The sequence below is a fragment of the Eurypyga helias genome, unplaced genomic scaffold (assembly GCF_000690775.1).
Source record: "Eurypyga helias isolate BGI_N326 unplaced genomic scaffold, ASM69077v1 scaffold37875, whole genome shotgun sequence".
NCBI lineage: Eukaryota > Metazoa > Chordata > Aves > Eurypygiformes > Eurypygidae > Eurypyga > Eurypyga helias.
The window spans coordinates 19,716-41,333 of NW_010250199.1; the positions used below are offsets into that span (position 1 = coordinate 19,716).

Below are 21,618 nucleotides of genomic sequence, written 5' to 3' on the forward strand. Positions count from 1 at the left end.
ACAGAAAGATCCAGTTTTCTAGTGTAGCCCAATAACTGCTCTTTATAGAGATGAGCTGTGAATTGAGCTCAGGGTGTACACAACACATAGATAAGTTTGTTAAACAGATACAGCATTTCAATTCTACAGCTGGGTTGAGATGCACATGCCAGTCAGTGATTATACAAGCATTCCAACTCTAGGAAGATACACCAACTTAAGCCACCTCCAGCAATACATAAGTAGGTAAACGGCTCAAGCTGCCTTTTATTTAATCAGACATTGCTATTCTTTATAATGAGACAAGCTGTCTTCACCAAACCTGCTGATCTGCAGCCCAAGCAAACCCTGTTAGTGTTTGCACAAGCTTACATACAGTTTACACTTACAGTATTACCTACCTACAGGACTACTTTGAGTAACTGAGGGTGGTTGGGATGAACCAATGGCACTTGGTGAAGCTTTATCAAAATCCAGAATGGACTCCTTTTGAAAAAAAAAAAAGGATCAGTTACAAGTAAAATATTTAAACTCTAGATGCAAATGAAAAATGTTTCGTTTGACAAGTTGCTGTTGGCTAATTAGAGCTACATTCATTCAGTGTAAAAACACACTGTCAGCACTGTTTTCCCTAACCTAGTAGGAACTGGAGCTTTGTACTACAACAGCAGAGAAAAAAACAAACATACTTGCATGAAGTTGTAAGTCCCTTGTATCTGAGTCATTAGATCCTGAAGTTTTTCACGTCTCAATACTGGATCTTTTGGAAGAGTTGAAGTAGAGCAAAATTCTGCAGCTGGCTGATGTACAGATTTAGGCACCTAATAAGGAGAAAAATGTATTAAATGTAATACTGGAAGCAAAACAAGCTGCCTTACCCAATATACTTCCATAGCAGTCTATAGGTGTCAAGACACTGTGGGCCAAGGAATTCTGTGCTGTTATTGGTATTTCCCAAATCGAGCTTTCAGTGCATTAAGTCAGCTTAGTGTTGCCACAGCTGGTTAAGCCACAGAATTAGTTCATTCAGTTTCTTACAGTCAAACATACAGAAGGCAAGTTGCCTGCATTTAGTGCATAGTTAGGGACCTCCACCTAAGGAAACCCACATATTTAAGTTGAAAGCCAGAACTTAAACCCTGAGTGATGCAGCTTTGATTTTTAAAACATACTTCCTCCCAGTACAGCCTGCATCAGTAAGTACAGATCTTTTATTAGGATGGCATTTCCAGACACTGTGAAGAAACTGCACCTAAGAAACACACTGCAAGCAGGTTACTCAGGATTAGACCAAAGTGCTTCCACTAATGAGCCAGATACTCCCAATGCACCAGCTCCTGCAGAAGTATTACATTAAACTGTTTAAAGTCTGGCATAAAAAAAATGTACCTGTGCACCCACATGGAAGCCTAACTTTGTAGCTAAATAAGGATTTCTGCAGGGCCTTACTCCTTGGTTGTTTCAATGGTCCCTTAGAATTTCATCCCAACTGGTTCTCACTTCACTTTAAAGGAGGGAAATGTTCTATCAGAATAAGCAAGTCTAAGGTATGAGAAAAGTCATGGTAGTAAACTCCCTAAGCACCAGAAGCCCTGTTAGTGACAGTAGTATCAGACTGTCTGGATAATCTAACAGGTCTTTTGAAAGCAGCTTTGGGAAGAGACTGGCTTGTTATAAGTACTTTAAAACCATAGTTTTCAGTGATCCTCTGAAGCTTTGCTGTTTCTATGTTTGCCTGCAGCTAGATGGAGGCAAATCTGAGGACATTTAGTTGCATTATTTCCACTGGCCCAAATGTTGAGGCACATGGATGCCCCATCCCTGGAAGTGTTCAAGGCCAGGCTGGATGTAGCTTTGAGCAACCTGGCAAGGTGTCTCTGCCCATGGCAGGGGGGTTGGAACTAGATGATCTTTAAGGTCCCTTCCAACCCAAACCATTCTATGATTCTATGGGAGCATCTGAAAGCCTTTACTTTCCAACAGTACAAACATTTGTCTTTCTGATAGGAGGTTACTCTTCAGTACACTGTATAGCTGAGTATTTGTAGGTGGTCATTAGAAGACTATGGCAGAAGGGTGTCATGACATTTAACTGTCACTAGATTCAAAACAAGTTGAAATGCTCTTTGTCCAGTTTTAGGACAAGAGGCCCAAAGCCTCTTGTATTTCCCTCTTCAACAGAGATCTCAAACTGATTGCTAGCATTTGCAGAAATTCCAGTAGCATGCACAGGCAAGAAGCTTGCGGGGTTTAGTGTGCTGCACAAAGCACAATCCGTGTACCTGCAGCACATCATGAACTCTGGAGGGCTCCATTTCTAGTACCTGTGTGGCCCAAGTGACAGCTACATGTTGAGCTTTGAGAGGTTTTACTTTAGAGCTAGAAGATCACACCTTTGTACTGTGTCTTAATTAGTGTTTATGATGCACAAGTACCACTCCTTTAACTACTGACTATGCAAGTTTATAGTGCTGTATAGTTTCCAATAAAAAAATAGATCCTTAATAGGTTTAGTTCCTAAGTGCAGGACAAACAATACAGTTGAATAAAGGTAAAAAGCAGCAAGATATAAATTAAGTTACTAGGAAACAATTATCCTGTCCATCACTTTTAGCCCTTACTTACAAGCAGACTTAATCTTGACACCTGCTGTCATGGTAAATTCATTATGGGTCAAACCGATTAATGCTTCTATTACCCTCCTCCTCCTACACTACCAAACTAGTTCTGTATGTTTGCACATGGGTAACAGGCTTTACACCTTTCAGTCACCTAGCCAGGTCTAGTCTGGCAGCACGTGAAGCTGTTAAGGCTGCTGGCTATGCAAGTTAGACTTGTGCATGAAACACAAGTCAAGGCAGCCTCGAGAGCATGGAAGCAGAAGAGACTGCAATTTCATTTGTGGCTGCAGAGATGACAGTCTTCCGTATGCTTTTACAGTTTGTTAGTCTCTTTCCCCAGCTTGTACTACGCATTATGCTGGTAGCATTCTTGACTTCAATTGAAGAGCAAGCATACAGAGCAACATACCTATGTGCTATTAAGGGTTTAATCCAGGATTAAACAGACTTTCCATCCTGTAGATGTTATTTTCTAGCTCCTGCATATATTAAGGCACCAGACACAAGTAGCTATAGCCTTTTATCTACCATGCCTAGATGCCTGCACAAGGTAATTCACAGGTTCTCCCTAGGAGTGAAATGGATCCAACTACAGCACTGCATTGCCTCTTTTCTTCTTATAAGCAAAAGGCAAAAAAAGTTTTCTTCACCAAGAAGTTTAATGCTATTTTAATTGTTCTTTATATACACCTCACTTTTGCTGGTACTTGGGTGTTCAAAACTCGAATACTCACATGTGATGCAGAGCATATGCAAAGAAGCATCGAAGTACTGCAGTTTTATGCTTTTATAAAAGTTTTGAAAAAGAGTAGGTACCTGACACCCTTAAAATGGTTTAAACCAAAGTTTTCTTTCTAGCCTACAGTTGCATGCTGTTTCTGGAAGTCATTACAAGCTGGTAGCAGACCGAGTTTAGCAACCTGTTTGGCCAGCTCACAGACTTACACTAGTGCATCACTTAACACTAGTGGTTCAAGCAACATTCACTTTAGACCCTAAACAGTGCTGCATAAGACTAATTTGTCATAACATTTCCAAAGCTTAGCTTCAACACTACTTATACATTCAGGACAAACTGAACATATACCCAGAGAACCAAAAATGGAGTTAAAAACCTAGAATTTGGTTTAGGACCTGTTAAATCATTGCAAATAAACCAACATAGAGGCACACTGACCACTGGAATTTTCCTAGTCTAAGGGCCAATACACTAAGTGGTCCTGTTACTGCTCGATTTTTTTAGAGCCTGGAGGTCTACTTATGCATAACATCAACACACATTCCAGCCACCTCACATAGTAGTAAAACTCCATCTTATGGCACAGGACCTCAACTCCTCTTCAGGTCTGTTAGCTGTGGAGTACTAAATGAGCTGGAATGGCAATATCTAAGCTGTAATCACAGCAATGGCCAGCTGCTCCATGTAGATACACAATTAAACAACTGCTTTCTACTCAGAGCAGCATTCACAGCAGGTAGAAATTAAATGGCACTGGATGACAGCAAAGGCCAAAGTGTTTTGCTTTCACACAGCAGGCCACAAATTCAGCTCTAACCAAATTTGCTGGTCCATAGGTCACACAAGCATTTAAACAGAACAACAGTTTAACAGGCTCGCATCTCAGATCTCCCTGCTGCCTTAGGCCCAACTTAAGTAGAGCTGAGCCATCTTTTAGAGATCTTAAAATATGCTTCAGTTATTTCAAGGAGTAAAGAAAGATTAATTCCAGCTCCAGAAAGCAGCAGCAGTGACATGTGCTTTTTATCTACCATGCCTAGATACCTGCACAAGGTCATTCATAGGTTCTCCCTAGGAGTGAAATAGATCCAACTATAGCACTGCATTGCCTCTTTTCTTATAAGTAAAGACATAAGAAGTCTAATTCACTAAAATGTTTAAAACACTATTTTAATTGTTCTTGATATACACCTCAAGTCAAAGACATTAAGGAGTGGTTATGGAAGCTAGCTAGGTTGACAGTACACTTTACTCATTCAATATACTTTTGATATGAGGAACTGTCAATAGCTACCAAGTAAAAATACAGTCAGGGTGTTCCACTATGGTCTACTGCATAAATCAAAGTCTGAAGTCTTGAAAAATATGCTCTGTTCACTTAATTCAGTAATCCATCTTAAGCAGCTTTATACTCTGCCATTCAGGCTGACTTGCACACCTGCACATCACTATGAAGACCCCTAGGCAGCCTGCAAGTTTCTCCAACTCACTGGAGACCCTCCTTTTTCCTTACAGCATCAAAGTTTTGTCCAGCACTGAAGCCACCCATCTTTGCATCCGATACAAAAATAAGAGCCCCCTTCTCATAAGGTAGCATCTTGCATTTAAGCTTTAAATTAATCTGACACCAGAAGTTCCCAGGCATCTTAAAGTGCTGGAGACAATTCCAGTATATGCCAGTTACAGAAATACTACACAGTTGGGTGCACAACACCTACTCGTGCTCAGAGCTACGCAGTGTGAGGCAAGGGGGTTTTGTACCTGTACCACCACCACCAGTGGACAAAAGATTCTACTCATCTTGGGTGTAAAAATGAATCAAGTTGAGACACCTTAATCCCCATTTTGTTACCCAGTAATCATGTTACCTACTCTTTTAATTTCATGTTCAACCTTCTGTTTGCGGTCCCGCCTCTAGGCACAAAAACATTCATTTTTCAGTTATGTCAAGTTTACTGAGAAGATTTAAGCTTAATCATTTGCTGAGTGAAGTGCAATGAATTGATTTCTGCTTTCTTGCAAAATAAGGTGATACTACTAACATCATACACAGAGACAATTGCTCAATTCCCCATATTTTCTTCCTGAAGTCTAACTCTGTATTAAACATCACTTAATGACATACCTGAACACTGCTTTGCCTACCACCCTACCTATTTTCACAGTATCAGAATTGTTACTACCTTTCTCACCTGTGCTTGAGTAACATAACCAGAGACTAGCAGCCTGCTCAGCTGTAAGCTCTGCAATAACTTTTCTTTTAGATTTCTAAGCCAAACTATGCCATTGTTACACTCTCCAGGACAGCAGTACGGCTCATGCATTCATCTGGAAATACATATTTAAGCCCCTGTACAGTTGGTATTGCTTGATCTAGACATTAGATCTCCCTTGAATCAGCAGCTATTTTAATCAAAAGCCTAAAAAAATAACTGAAGTGCTATTTGCATGCAGCCACAGACAAAGTATTTGATCCCTGGATGAGTCATACCTGCTTTGTACTGAGAGCAGTGGACAGAGCCAATAGCTGGGGATGAACCAAGTTAATTCTTCTGTCTTATGCAGAAAGCAGTTATTTGAGTCTCAAACACAGCAACACTGTGCTCATGTAAAAAGCAAAGCAGACCATCTTGCTACTCGTATATAAGTTCATCAGAAATATACCCCCCCTAAGAAAGAATGAAATAGCCTAAATAGAGGCCTACAAAATGCACCTTACAGAGCCCCTGCTATTAGGCAGCTTTAGTCCAACACACTAGTGTGAAAAGCTTATGACAGGTAATACTACGTATGCCAACTCACTTCTTTGGGTTCCATATCAAACTTCTTTGGCCCCATCTGCTCCTTTGGCCCAACACTTGCAGCTCCCCAGGACTTCGGAGGGTTCTGTAACTGCTGTGATGGCACTTGCTGCTGCCTGTCAGCTTTTTCCCAAGCCTCTCGAGTCTCCTGCTTCTTTTGTTCTGGCTCCTCCCTAACATGTGCAGCCCAAGCCTTCACAGGCTCCTGCTTCTTTTGCTCTGGCTCTTCCCTAACAGGCATTTCCCAGGATTTCACAGACTCTGGCTTCTTTTGTTCTGGCTGCTCCCTAGCCTGGGTTACCCAAGGCTTTGGAGATTCCTGCTTTTGTTCTGGTTCTTCCCTAACCTTTGCCACCCAAGGCTTAGGCGATTCCTGTTTCTTCTGGTCCTGCTCTTCCCTAACCTTTGCTACCCAAGGCTTAGGCGATTCCTGTTTCTTCTGGTCCTGCTCTTCCCTAACCTTTGCTACCCAAGGTTTGGGGGACTCCTGCTCCTCTCGGACACGTGCTACCCAGGCCTTTGGAGCTTCTTGCTTCTTCTGTTCTTCCTCCTCAACGCGGGTCTCCCAGGGCTTTGTAGACTCACGCTGCTGTTCCTCTTTAACACGGGCTTCCCAAGGCTTTGGAGAATCCTGTCTTTTTGGTTCTTGCTGCCTAACACGAGCTTCCCAAGGCTTTAAGGTCTCTTGTTTCTGCTTCTGTTCCTGCTCTTCAACATCAACAAGCATTTCCCAGGACTTTGGATGTTCTTGCTTTCTAATACACTCAGCATCCCAAGATTTAGGCTCTTCTGGCTTCTTCTTGACAGAGTATTCTGCTTCAGGCAAATAACGCCTGTTGAGAAACTATATAGACCAGAGAAACTTAATGGCTCCCAAGAAAACATTTGGCTACTACAGTTCAGGTCAGTTAAGTCACTCAGCTGCTGAAAATTCCTGACTAAAAGCAGATCCTAGGCAGTTTAAGCACTAGTCATAGAAACTGTGTGGACAGCCATGGCTTTATGCTACAGCACCGAGATAAGCTTTGCTTGGCATGCCACAGAGAAGCACGAATCGGTCCTGAACAGCACAAGTGAAATGTACTGGAGCCAAGGAAATCTCTCATCCTCAATGCTAACTGTTCCCAGGCAGTGGCAATAAAGCTCAGTTGTGATTTTTTTATAAAACTAGATCTCCTACATATCTGAAATGCTGGGATACTACATTAGTAGGCATTGTTAAAGCATATCAGCACCATCTCCCCAAAACACTTTGGCCCAGCAATCAAGTACAACCCTCATTCTTGGTGGAATTTAAATACTGAACAGCTACCACATTCTCAGATTTAGTACTCCTGGAATTCAACTCCAAGCTGTGTTTACCATCAGTAAGTCTGGGTTCAATGAGGATGTCCTGAAGTTTTCCTGGAGTTACTACATCATAAACATGAAGTAAATATACAAGATGAAGTATGTACAAGGCTCACTGACTGAGATTTTCTGACAAGTCACCAGAAAACCTTTAGTCAGGTAACTGTGACCAGTAGGTTACAAATACTTGTTCCAGAGCACACCCTCTGGTGGGATGCCTGGGAAATAAGGATTCAGCATTTTAAGAACCAGCATTCCCACTTACAAAAAGACACCCCTCCCACCTTTTGAACCACATGTAATGGCTTTTACCCTATTGCCAGTTGAAACTTGAGTGCTTAACTGGGGAGTCTGAAGGGCTGTTGAAACAGGCCTACACACTCCTGTACACACAAATCTGTCTTGGGATCCCTATTTTCCTGACAAATCAGAGCAAAACCTACATCATACTCAACCCTACCAATACCAAGTCTACAGCAATAATCTTAGCTTTTAAATACAGCCTAAGTAGTTGTGTATTTTCTCTATCCTGTAGTACACAAAAGATCAGTGTGTTTCCACTCTAAAGGCTGATGCTTTGGTTTATTCAGGGAAGTGCTAAAGCATTACAGTACTACACTGCTTCATGTAATCCTGCCCCATTTATCCCAAAATACCACAGAGAAGCCATAAATTTGAGGTTAGAAATATAAAAAAAGTCTTTAATGCTTCCTACATGAAGTAGGACCTAAGTTGCTGTTCAGGCTCCCTTTTAAGTTTAAAAAAGGGCTGCAGAAGTGTAGTTATGTTTCTGACAATCACAATACTAAGTGGAAGCAATTTGCAGTGAAGTATCTTACCTCCTGTGGCTGTATCTCAGACTTCATAAGCTCCATAATGGATTCTAGAGAAAGGATGTTAAAGTTTGTTTGAACTGATCAAATGCAGAAAGGCAGACCAAACAGTAGCATGTCTTCAATTCTATTTAAATAGTAGTGGCAACTGCTAAACCAGATATTCTGAAAGCTCAGCTAATCATTCAACATGCTATTTTTAGACAAGTGTTTATTTTCTAATTTGGTTTTAGATTTTCAGAAGTTCAGAGTTAAGCAATAAAAAACACTTTGGATATTGTTATATGTAACATTCCCTATACCAGACAATTTTCACATCTTCCAGATGGAGGCTTGCTCAGAATGCAGAGATCCTCTTACTAGGAATCACTTTTTTCCCCCTATGGTATTAGCCAGAGCAGGGCTGAAAGCATTGCAAGTTCCACTTCAGTTACTAGGCTGCAAGTAAGCTACAGTACAGGATTAGCTTTAGCATCAAGCCATGCAAGTCAATGCTCAGTTCAAGCTTATCCCAATGTTATGCTATAGAAATTCCACCTGGTTCTTTGACAGACTCTCCTTTTGACATCTGTCTTGTTCTCTCAGATTTTCTATTTACTTCTTCCAATTCTTTTACTGGCACAGTGGCACGAGGAGTCGGAATACTTTCAAAGTAGCCAGAGTCTAGGAGTTTGGATAACAGGTCCTTCATATGTTTATCTGCAGAGTAAAAAAAAATCCATGAAGTTAGGATACAAAAAATTCCAGTGAGGGAGTATCCAGATCACAGATCAAGGCTCCTTACTTCCTCCCTTGATATAAACTTCAACTTCTCCAAGTTTACACATGAGTTACAGCACTGAAGTCTTTTAGTAAAGTATTTGCTAAACTTCTTTATATATTACAGCTAAAGATATCTTTGCAATCCAGTGGTAAGACTGTAGCTTGTGTTTAAATGCACACAAGGCAAAATGCCTAGGAGCCACCTGGTCCCCAGCACGCTTAGAAAGGGATTTATTTACCATCATAAACTAGCCAGCATTGATACTATGTAGGTAAAGCTAAACAAAGTCACTATGGAACTGCTCTACAAGACCCTCCTCCCAGTGGTAGGATGGTAAGTCTCCAAAGGGAGAATTAAGAACTACAAGCAAATGGGGGGAATAAAGCAAGAGACTGTTCTAGAGTGATCATAATCCTCTGAAATTTGAGAAAAGAAAGTTTTTCTTCAACAATGTGAACTTAGCTGTGTACTCTCCAATAAGCACTGTCTGATTTCTTCCTTTATGCAAAAAGAGACAGTTTAAAGAGCAAGGCCTCAGAAGTAGCAGCGACACTAGAATTCTTTTCAGAGGAGCTAGAAACAGGGCAGCCTTGAGAACAGGAAGAATATTCAGTAAAAAAACCCACTCCTACTAATGAAAAACAACATAAACAAAAATAATAGCTAGAGTTTAATAGAGAGATTAAAAATTGCCATCCAAGGAAATAAATAGTATTAATAAGTCACAACAAAACAGTACCCAAAGTTAATACGATAGCCAAAAAGCTCCAAGAACTGGGAGGCCAAGATAACCAGGCAACTAACAGTTTGCATCAACAGATACAAGGCTGGAGCCACCAGCCTGTAGCTCTACAAGGCCAGCTTGCAGTTTGTCCCGAGCGATATGAAAAGAGTTAGCACTTTGTTGTCAGTTCAGCTATCTGGATGGGGAAATTAGACAGGGTAGTGCTCTCCTCTAACAGTTTCAACAACACTGCTGTCAATGACAAATTAAAGATTACTGCCACACAGCCATCACAAAACTGCAGTGAAAGGACAGGCAAGGTCTGTTTGCAATAGAGAGGACACTATGACTTAAGTAAGGACAGTTTCCTCACAAACAAGTTGTAAATAAGAACACAGAACACTTTTGTTAGCCTACAAGCAGGGTTCCTGAAATTAAAACCCACAGATGGAAGAAAATACAGAGAGTCCCACAGCTCTTGGTGTGCTTGGAAAATGTGGACATTTGCAACAGGTCAAAGCAAGACTGCACTGTGCAGGGTTAGAGATCAGCTCCAGTAGTGACTATCCTTCCTCAGTGTGCTATCCTGCACTGCAGTCAGCCAAAGGGTATAAGCCCAGAATTCCTACAAGAGAATCTTCAACACTGAGACCTTCAGCCTGGGGCCACTGGAGCTCTGCAATATGCACCAGTATACTCAACTAAGCATTCCATGGCTGGCAACAGCATTCCAGTCTTAACCCATTTGCTCATAACTACCCAAAGAGCTTCCTGCTGCAAGTTCTGTAATTTATTCATGCATCTGCTTTTGAATTTCTACCATCACTGTCCGTCGAAAAGGTGGTAGTACACTGGTAAAACATGCTTTGACTTACTGTACTGTTACTCATCTGAACTTAGAACAAACAGCAGTTCATCCTTGGTAACTGAGTTACAGCATTTGCTAAGTGCTTAATTTAGTAGTCTTCCATGTATATTCATTTAAGATGTTTAAATAGAACACAAATTTCAGATCTCCAAGTTATTCCTCTAGATGAGACTCACATGTTGTTCCAACCACAGGTTTCTCACTTCCTTCTAGAAGGTCCCAAAAGTAGAGAGATGATTGTTCCATCTGGTCTTCAACACTAAAACAAATGACAGTTTTACCAGATAATCATAGCCAGAATCAGGTCTCATAATATCCCAGCACCCCTCATTAAGACACTGACTAATGTTTAGCCTTCCAAATTAAAGCTGTATACATAGGGTGAATCCTAAGGCCATTATCCACTACTGAAAGGATTCATCTGTATATGATTTAATCTAGAAAATAAGGGTTTTTTTGTAATTAAGACATATTAGAGAGTCCAGACTTATCCCACAAGACCATATGGCTGACTTCATTCCAGAAAATGATTGCTATTTAATCAGCTGATCACCTTGATTATTGATGCACATGTAGAGGGGCAACCAAACCTCACCATAACTAGCGAGTGACAGGAGAAACTTTGACATAGGCCCATGATCCACCCCACCATCCCCACACAATGGATTTTAAAGTGCATCATGATGAAATTTAGCATCCCAAAGGAAGGTATTATGCTTCTTTTGAAAGTGTAATAGCATGAAGATAAGCCAAGAATAGTTATTTCACTGGGATGAGAAACTCATTATGTGGCTTTCTGTAAGTAGCTGTTCTTTAGAGGTTAACTTTTAAGAGAAAAGATTAGGCAAGGTTAGCCTATGACAAGTGATTACAAGTTTTAGGAACTTAGTCATGTTTGACTATGGAAATAATTACTCCTCTCCACAGTTTTAACTTGGCACTCAACTGCTTTTTCTGTATTTAAATATGATTCTTACTACACTACCATAAAAACAGCCATGCTGCCTGTCCTGCTAAACATCACAAGCCATAACACAAGCATGATGCCAAATCTGCTACATCTGCTGACAACCTGTTACCTTCATGTCTGACATTACTGCAAAGGTACCAAAGACTTCAGTTGAGTTTTTAGAACTCCTTTGAAGCCAATAGCAAGAGCACCTCAAGACTACTATCCTACACTCCTTTGGAATGAAGCAGCACACCTGGATCATCATGCAAATGGAATATGGAACAGTTCTCCTGTCTTTACAGCCCTTTTTTCCCTCCCCCCATGTGATTAACAGTGGGACCTCAGGGAAGCAGCACACCAGCCTCCTCGCTCATGATGGCATTGGACTGTTTCCCCTCAACCCCACAGACAGAAGAAAGCAGGGGTTGTGTGCAACTTGCACCACCTCTATGATGAAAGGCTGAGAGAATTGTGATTGTTCAGCCTGGAGAGGAGAAGGCTCCAGGGAGACGTTACAGCACCTTCCAGTACCTGAAAGGGCTACAAGGAAGCTGGGGGGGACTTTTTACAAGTGCCTGTAGTGACAGGACAAGGGATAACGGGTTTAAATTAAAAGTGGGGAGGTTTAGATTAGATATCAGGAAGAAGTTCTTCACGGAGAGGGTGGGGAGGCACTGGGACAGGTTGCCCAGAGAAGCTGTGGATGCCCCATCCCTCGAAGTGTTCAAGGCCAGGCTGGATGAGGCTTTGAGCAACCTGGCCTAGCAGAAGGTGTCCCTGCCCATGGCAGGGGGGTTGGAACTGGATGGTCTGTAAGGTCCCTTCCAACCCAAACCATTCTGTGATTCTATAAACTCGAGCTGTAATTACTGCAGCTTTCCTTTAATGCTCAGAGGTACATCTGCTATATTCCTAGTCTCAGACTACAGCAAGTCTATTTTAATAGAATTTTAATTAGTGTCCCAAAACAAATTTCAGGACATGGCAGTGTCAAGCAGAGGACACCTAAAGTAATGAATGAAGCATACCAATTAGACAAAAGGCTTGAACTTACCTCAAGTTCTCATTTCTTTCTGGACATGTCAGCTTTGCAAATCGTATGAGGTAGTCTAGTTCTTTAGAAGGCAAGTATATTGCACCATTCACACCACCTTTAAAATCTTTCTGAACATGCTCTTGAGTGAAGTTCTGCAGCACATACTGGACTTGAAGTATTGTACGCAGTTTCTTCTTCTCTGCTTCAAGCTTCAATAGGCTCTCCCTTCGCTGAGCCTTCCTCTGTGCTTTCAGCAGCTATTTCAATAAACAGATTCACCAGTTAAACACAATGGCTTAGTAACAGGATTCCAGGCTAAAACACATCAAGATCTAGTATTGATCATCCTACACTGATCAAAATAGCTATTAACTTCTGTTAGACAACAGAAGCTCCCAATTCTCTCTTCAGACACCCAAGATCTTTCAAAGCTCCTCCTACATATCTACCATTTAGTCAAACTGGATACCAATAGCTTCACCTAAGATGCCTTTATGATATTTACATCCTGGTTATGCCTGCTAGTTGCTTTATTGTAACAGCTTCCACAACTGAATATAAGGAATTGTTATGAGTGCACAAATCCAAGTTTAGCTGGCCTTTAACATTTGTCACATCAAGTCAGCAATGCAGTTGTCTCAAGTTTTCCTTAGCGAGATAACTTCACTTTTGATCACCGATTTGAAAGATACAGCAGAATCCTACAGTTACTGACTTCTGCTGACAGAAGACTGAAGCACTCATTAAATAAGCAACACCACAAGTCACAGAACATACACAGCCCCCATGCATTTGAGGAGGAATTTCTCCTAATGTACAAATAGAATCACACAGCAAAAGATACCCAAATAAATGCAGAATTTAAAATTCCTCAATATGGGGTTTCTTTGCAAGATCTATGAAAATTTAGTTTTCTAGAACACACTGTAAAGGATAAGGATGTTGTTGCCAGAATGGGTCCTAGTAACAGGTACTGGCCGTAGAACTCATACTGGTAGAAGTAGACCCAAGGAAAAAAAACCAAGTGGGTTAGCCTTTAAATACAGCGTAAGTTCAAGAACAAAGATGAACTGGTAGAACACCGGATTACTAAAAACACCTACAGAAAGATACACTGACTCACAATCCATCTCTGATACTTTTTAAGGGCAGCTACAGTGGAAAGCAGCATGAAGCTATCCAAGTTTTGACATTCAGCACAGTAGTTTCTATGTTCAGTACAGAACAACTGAAGGAACCCAAAGCAGCAATATTGCTGAACAGGCTTTTAAATCTCTGCTCATACAGTGCTTTGATGATTTACTGCGCTACCTGGAATTACTACATATACAAGAAAAGCCTCTCTAGCAAAATTGCTTGGGTCCCAGTCAACACCAAGACAAGGCATTTCACCAGTCCTTCAGCATTCTGTAATAGGCAGAGAAATAATGCCAGAGCAGTGACTAATCATGTTTAGCATCCCCAACGTCACCTTGGATCAGATCTTCTCATAAGGATAGTGTTTGAGCCAAGAGACCAGTTTCTCCAAGGAAAGAACACTTGCTTACATAAAAATAATGTATGTAGTGCTTTACACCCTGAATAAAGGCCTAAATAAAGCACTACATCTGTCACTTGCCATAATTAGAAGCAACTACATCAGAATAAGTAGCAAACTCCACAAGCTTCAGTAAAGTTTTACTGAGAACTGTACTTGTCCCTGAAACCAAAGTGATTTAGTCCCAGCACTTCCCCTCACTGGTAACAAAGCATTCAGTTTGGAAGAGATCTTGGCATGTCACCTACCCCAACCTCCAGAACAAAGGCTGCACTGAATCAAGACTAGATTGCGTAGATCTTTGTGCAGTCTGTATTAAAGAGATCCAAGGACAGCTTTCACTGCTTCTCTAGGTAGCCTGCTGTAGTGCACAATTATCCTCAGGGTGACCATTTTCCTATCTAGATGGAACCTTCTATTTCCATTTATGTTCATTCCTTCTCCTACCACATCTCAGCAAAAAGCCTGGCTCATCCTTTCAGTAATCTCTTTGGTACTGGAAGACTAATACTACACCTCCTGCCAAATCTTCACTCCACCAGGGCCAACAAGCCCAGCTCTTCCAGGCTGCCTCCCAGGTCTCATGCTCCAGCCCCCAGCCATCTGGAAGCTCACCACTGGACTCAGTGAAGTTTATCTACAGCCTTTGTCTACAAAGTGACCAGAACTAGACACAATTGATTAACAAGTACCAAAAGAAGCAGTTCTCCTTAACCTCTGGGTCCTCAGTTGAAGTCTAGCCTACACTGCTGCCCACAAGGACCTGTATATGCCCTCTCCAGCAGAGCTGCTCCCTCACCAGTCTGCACCTATGCAGGGGAAAGTCCATCTCAGGCACAAGCTACCAGCAAGGCAGTTACCAGTTTCAAACATAATAAACTGGAGTCATCTCAAACACAGCTGAGTTCCAATGACTCAATTTACTTAAGCACAAGTTCTGCTCTACTCCCTGCTCCAGACAGTTTAAGCACCTTGTTTCCCCTAGTTCCAAGACAGAAACCTCCTGGTATTCTGCACATTGACATACAAGTGTAGCCATTAGAAGAGCAGCACAAACTTTGCAGTTACCTCCTGAAAATACAGGGAAGAGTGTTTTATACTTACATCTTGGCTGAGTCCTGAAAAAGTCTTCTGAAGCTCCTTGGCAAATTCCAAGTTGTGTACTACTTCATCATATTTCTCTACTGCCTCCTACAAAGGAATACACACAATATTTTTCCCACACTTAAGACAGCTGGTTGCATCTCAATCCCATTGTACTTCAGTTCTCACTGCAAACTATTTAGCACATACCTCTCTGAAATTGTAACCCTTTTAAAGTTACTGTATCTGTAACTGGTACTTCAAATTTTGTCATGAATGTCATTCACCCATGACTGTCTGAGATGCAGTACAAAGCCAGCTCACCCCACCACACGGTTATTCTACAAGTTTGTATTAGAATTTCCAGGCAATATCTTGTGCAATATTTGGAATACTGTTGTTGAAACAGGAAAGCCTGGATACCATTTATTTTGTTTTCCCTTTTGTTCCCGCAGGCCTCGGAGGTAAACAGCTACTTAAAATCAGATATCAATGTGGAAGACTGGAGAGAATACAGGACACAAGTTCAGCACAGACCTTTTACCCCAGTGCTTAGCTGAACACCTTTACAGGTAGTTTGTACAAACTTCAGAAAAACAAGAGAAAGGCAAGTCACATGTTTGGAAAGAAGTCCTCCAAATTTAGTTTCCACAAATAAAGCAGTGTTTCAGCCTTCAGTAATGGCTTTAATCAATATTTTACTAGCCAGTCTTTAAAAAGACTACTTGAAGTGGATTATTAATTGCATTTTGATACACCCGATTTTTTACAAGTTCTTCCCCACTGAGGCATCAGTTTGTTTTGATAAGTTTCCTTGACAGCTCTGAAGATCGCAAAATGCTGTAGTTCTAACATGATGTCCATGTCCTCCTATCGTAAGGCATGCCAGGAAATACCAAGTTCAGTTTCATTTCAGTTGTTCACATGTGCTTTACACCCAAGTTTGGTTTATGCTCATGGCATTGTCAGAAGCTTTCCTAGAATGGGCCCATCAGTCTAATACAAAGCTCTTTCAAAGTCGTGTTAATGTTAAGTGTTTCATCAGTGCACTGACAAAAGCTTCATCTAGTGTCTCAATAAGGTCTGGGCCATGAACAAATCCCATGTGTTCCTAAGCAACTGGAAACCAAGTTACACATTCATTTGTTCAATCAACTTGTTTGTTCTGTTGCTCGTATCCACCTATTAGTAGTATATGGGACATTACCAGGCCTACACACTACTCATCACAATGAAGTGCCTGAGCTACTGGAAAGCACTCCTCTGGCAGTTTAAGTTGCCCTCACACAATTTAACAAGCAACTTTTAAGAACTAATTAGCAAGTTCACACTTGGGAGAACAACTTCTAGTCCCTCATGCCCACAGATCTGAGGAAGACTCACAATTTAAACACCCAGATTGCAGCAATTGTGCTTTTAACCATGCAAATTCCAGAGTAAAACTCCCTACTGGAAAACAGAGAACAGTTACCACTGCTCTGATGACAAGCTGTAAATCAGCCTGCAGGAAACAGCTTGGCCACACCTGTTATTAACACTCATTAACAGCATGTTGGAATAACACAACTGAGGGAAGCCTGCTCAGCTTGCAAAACAGCACAATATTGACAGACAGAGCAGTTAACTTGCTGGAAGCTCCTCAGTTTTGAAACAAATGTTTCCTAAAGGAAGGCTAGCACACACAGTAGCTCTGGCAAGCATGTAACATAAGTAACTACAGTTCAATCCAAATTGCTTGCAAGACAAGTCCATCACCAGCTGTGCACTTCTTCCTCTGGGTGAAAAACAATGAAAAATATAGATGACATCAAGTTACACTGGAGCTCCACTGCATTACAGGCAGTTAGGTTTATTTAGGCAAGTGTCCAAGCTATTAAGCTCTGCTCTAGCTATAATCACCAGGTCCCAGCATTTGTGAGTTTGCATCCAAAAGGTACAAGTGTAGTATTTAAGTATATTTAACCACTGAAATAGGAATCTTTACTAGATTACTAAATACTGAGTTGATAGATAATTCTACAGAAGTCATCTGAGCAGTCTGACTACCAGTGGGGTCACAGTTCACTACCAAGACTCAATCTAATTCCCCATTTTAGAAGCCTGAGGTATCCCAGAAGCCAGGGTCAAAATACTAATACTTAAAAAGTTAAGCTCAGGTGAGAATACAGAAAGCCAGTAACCAAGTTAATTGCCATTTTCTAAAGTTAGTGCTGCTGGGCAAGACAAAAGGGTCTCGCCCAGCCGATTCCACATTGAGTTTAGAAGAACTGAAAGGTTATCACCCTACTTCAAACCACCAGATTTAATCCATTTACTTCTGCACTTCAGATGGCAAGAGACTACAGATTTTGGAGTTAAGTGCTAAATGATCATTCAATCCAATAGCTCTACTCTACTTTTAAGTAGCAAGTTATCTTTTTCCCTCCTACCCCTTTATGTCTAGTTCTCACTTACAAATGATTCAGAGTAAGGAAATAGTAGTATTTATGGTCTCATACTGCTGCAGTGACCAAGCTAACAGTCAGTGAAGTAATTTTCCAACTGGTGCATGAGCAGGATCAGCACTATCACTGAGGAGACCTGGTACCCTTTAACACAAGCTGAAGAATAGTTGTGTGATAAGTACATATTAAAAACATACTTAACATTTTTACATCAGGTGACTAGAGCAGCAAACCCCTTGGATTATGTGTGACTGCTCCTCAATGTGTTACAGAAACTTTGTTTCAGTTCTAAAATCCATTCTAGTCCAAGACAAAAAAAGCCAGAACCACTGTTTTGACATTAGGCAAGTTGAAGCTAGCTCCAATGGTAAGGGGATACCATTTGTTGAGTAGTGACCTTGCACCCAGCATTCCAAACTCTAGCACTCTTAGAACAACATGGCTAGTTTGTACCTAACAGGATTTGAGAGCACTGGCAACTCCCAGCCATCTAATGGCAGCACAGGAAGTTGGGAATCCTCTCCTGTCCTAAGTCAGTAACAGTTAGATTCTTGTACTAGGGAAGCCTTTAAACCCCATGCAAGTTAAACAAGCATCTTCCTTTCCACAGTACCAACAATGCACTGCCTGGAACCAACAGCAGCCAACAGCCAATTTCAAGTAACACCTGTTAACGAAGAAGTCCTGCAGATTAGCTACCCCAGAAACCTTGGTTTGGGTTCTAACACTGCAATGCCATGTAGATAAGCTGCATACGGACACCTCGTCAAGAAATAAATGTGCAGGAGCACTAAAGCTGATAGTCTTCAAAGATGAAGGACCTTCTATTACTTCAGTACACAACACTAGGTAGGAGACTTAAAGCTTGTGGGCTCACCATTCACCTTAATTACAACTAATTCATTCATTTGGTTTTGTGAAAAACACCATAGAGTAAGCCTGAAAGCATAAGTGCTGTAAGACTACACCACCACCTCCTTCACCCCCCTTCTGACATATCTGAAGGTTTTGATGCCATCCACTCCTGCATAAAAGCAAACTTACCAATTGGTCTTGATTAAGGGCTTCTCCCTTCTTCAGGCGATCTTTGTAGTCTTCTAGTTTCAGCTGTACAAAAATCCAAAGTAAATTTTTTACATTGATTTCTGTCATATACAGGGCACAAGTGAAGTTGCATATTCTGTCTGTATTTTAAGTCATCCACATACTGCAACAGGATAGAAGATTCATTACTTCCTCTCGTTTTCAAGAGAAATTGCTATGCCTGTGATTTTGCCATCTCAGTCCCCAGGGCTGCCTACTTCCCTTTCCCATCTTTGATCTTCCACTTCTTACTTGCTACCTTTATTTCACTTAAGAAATACTAATGCACTGACCCTAGATCTTTAAGGGGCTCCAAACACATCCAGTGTTCTTATACTGAATCAGGCTTTTTTAGCTTTTCCAAGTTAATGCTGGATTTCAGTTATCCTTGAATAGTCCTACTTAATTTTCCAGATCATATCTTTCAAAATCTGCCTTCAGTTATAGGAAATAGTGCCACAAAATCTTGATAAGAAAGTAGACTAATGTCTGTATGGAAGAAATAAGATTCAGTTCCAATATACTGAAACAGTCTTTAAAAGCTGACATAACTACACAAAACTAAGCTATTGGGTATTACAAGCTTCTTTATACAAGCAGGGAAAAGAAAGGGGAATTCACTGCCATGAAGGTGAATACTGTTTCAGTTGTGTACCTACCCACATCAGGTTTTACTGACAGTACCTACAGAAGCCTAGGACTAGAAACACTTTCTACTCATTTTAGTAGGTCACTCAATTGCTAGTGGGGCCATATTGTTATTCACACGAAAATCAAATATATTGGAGAAATTCACAACAATAAGCTTCCCTGGACAGAATTAGAATGCGACACACAAGTTGGTTGATTACACAAAAACCACATGCTTATCAACAAGATCCAGAATTACAGCATGATGCATGACATGAGACAGCAGTAATACTGCATCTCCTGCAGGAGGATCTAGTCCCCCAGCCACATGGCCAGAGGTCTGATTTACTCTCTCTCCTCACCTTAAGACATAAAGCTTTTCAGACATTTGGAGAAGCACACCACATTCATCCAATTACTTTACTTGCAATCCTGATCCAGTACAGAAAGCAGCAGCACCATTATTTCTTTTATGTTACAGAAAATAGCATTTTCCCTATTAAACATGAGGCACATGGCCTTCAGGCACCAGCCACTTAACTGGGAAGTTTTAGAATGCAAAAGCCTGACCAGCTACGGTCACAATATTTTCAGTGTTAGTAAAAACTGAGATAACAAAACACTATTCTGTCCTCTCCACCCTAGAAAAGCACAGCTCAAAGCAAGAGAGGAGGCTTTCTGCATAAAAGCTTTCTAGTGAATAACATTTGCCTATATTTAAAAATATAGAAGTCAAAGATCTACGCAAAGTGAAGGGCAATACATATTTAATATGAATTGACATTTCCATGAGTCAGAGGAAACTATTCCTAATTTCCAATTTCACATACATCTCTGCACCCTAGTATTAGATACATGTAACTGAATATGAAGGTTTCTGCAAGACTACAAGCCATCTCCAAATCAGTGTCAAGTTAGTTTTGAGTTGATACAGCCTATTAAATAAACATCCCCAGTTTTGATCAACATTCCATCGCTTTTGCTAACTATCAGCCAGCCACACACTGTAAAGCCAGCAGCCAAGAGCAGGTTTACAGTCAGCTGCATTCCTGATTCGATGTTATGCTCACACAGTGTCAAATGCAAGTACCCCATTTCAGAACAGCAAGAGTAAAGACCACCATTCTTTACCATACAGAGGTTGTAATGATAACGAAAAGCCACTAGCAAAGCCCTATTTAAGTCCTTCCACGGGTTATTTTAAAAAAAATTTCTCACCACATACACACAACCTTATCCCAGCTATTGTAAAACAGGCACCAAGTTTTCCAATTAACAGTTTAAGTATGTGCCATACAGAAGAAAAACAAGTTACCTTCTTTTTTTCAATGTTCCTGATCTTGTGTTTGAGGCAGATAAGCCCATTATCAATGTAAGTCTCATACGCCTGGGAAGGAGAGGCCACCGAGTTCAGCGCAGACTGCAAGGGGCTGGGGGGAGGTTGGCCCTCCCCAGACAGGTTCACCTGCTGCTTGGCTGCCTTCATGCTCTTCTCCTCTGCCTCCTCTGACCCGCCTGAAGGTGATGGGCGACGGAAAGGGGCTTGGGAAAGCTGCACCATTGAAATAGATGGAGCTGCAAAGAAACTCCTTTTATTTAGCTCTCAACCACACACTCACCCCTCCCTTTTTTTTTTAGTTATATCTTTTCTTATCACACATTCAGAATGCGTAGCCACAAAACTGAGCCTCAGTCAGAATTTATCACAGCCTGTCCACCTAAAAAAAAAGCAGGAATTTCAAAGCAAGGCAAACTTTGCATTGTTCAAGTCTCCCCACCCATCCAGACGCCAGAAATCCTTTACATAGGCAGAATTCGACAGCAGAGGGGATGATTCCAGAAACCCGATATAGCGTCCATATAAAACTAGGCGGGTTTCCTGCACACATCACCCACAAGGGAAAAAACTGCAAGCAAGCAATTGCAAATCACGCCGCCAGCCTCGCATCCAGGCTGCGGGCAGAATGAAGGCTCAGAGGCAGCATGGCTGAAGGTACAGCCCCTCTTCTCACCCCCTTTAAAGCAGTTTTACCCCCTTCCGCGACCTTTGCAGCAACCCAACCGAGAATTTAAAGTATTCCAACTGAAAAAGTGAAGAGGAATAAAAATTGCTTAGAATGTGCTTGACAAGGCCAGCGGCACACTCCGTCAGGACTGCATCATTCCTCACGAGGG

At 41.3% G+C, this 21,618-nt stretch overlaps 1 protein-coding gene across 2 annotated transcripts in view; it reads right to left on the reverse strand.

Moving 5' to 3' along the window:
• The window catches only part of CAPRIN2 (caprin family member 2), a 33,711-nt gene extending 12,699 nt beyond the window's left edge, over positions 1–21,012 (reverse strand). For both annotated transcript variants that reach the window (XM_010151606.1, XM_010151605.1), the window contains exons 1-11: positions 20,759–21,012; positions 18,775–18,837; positions 15,308–15,394; positions 12,685–12,923; positions 10,855–10,937; positions 8,861–9,022; positions 8,330–8,373; positions 6,365–6,984; positions 6,142–6,256; positions 669–800; positions 381–465 (exon numbers count right to left, since the gene is read on the reverse strand). In XM_010151606.1, the coding sequence (XP_010149908.1) occupies positions 381–465; positions 669–800; positions 6,142–6,256; positions 6,365–6,984; positions 8,330–8,373; positions 8,861–9,022; positions 10,855–10,937; positions 12,685–12,923; positions 15,308–15,394; positions 18,775–18,837; positions 20,759–21,004 (1,876 nt within the window). In that variant the 5' untranslated portion in view covers positions 21,005–21,012. The remainder of the gene's footprint in view (positions 1–380; positions 466–668; positions 801–6,141; positions 6,257–6,364; positions 6,985–8,329; positions 8,374–8,860; positions 9,023–10,854; positions 10,938–12,684; positions 12,924–15,307; positions 15,395–18,774; positions 18,838–20,758) is intronic.
• Positions 21,013–21,618: the final 606 nt, after the last annotated feature.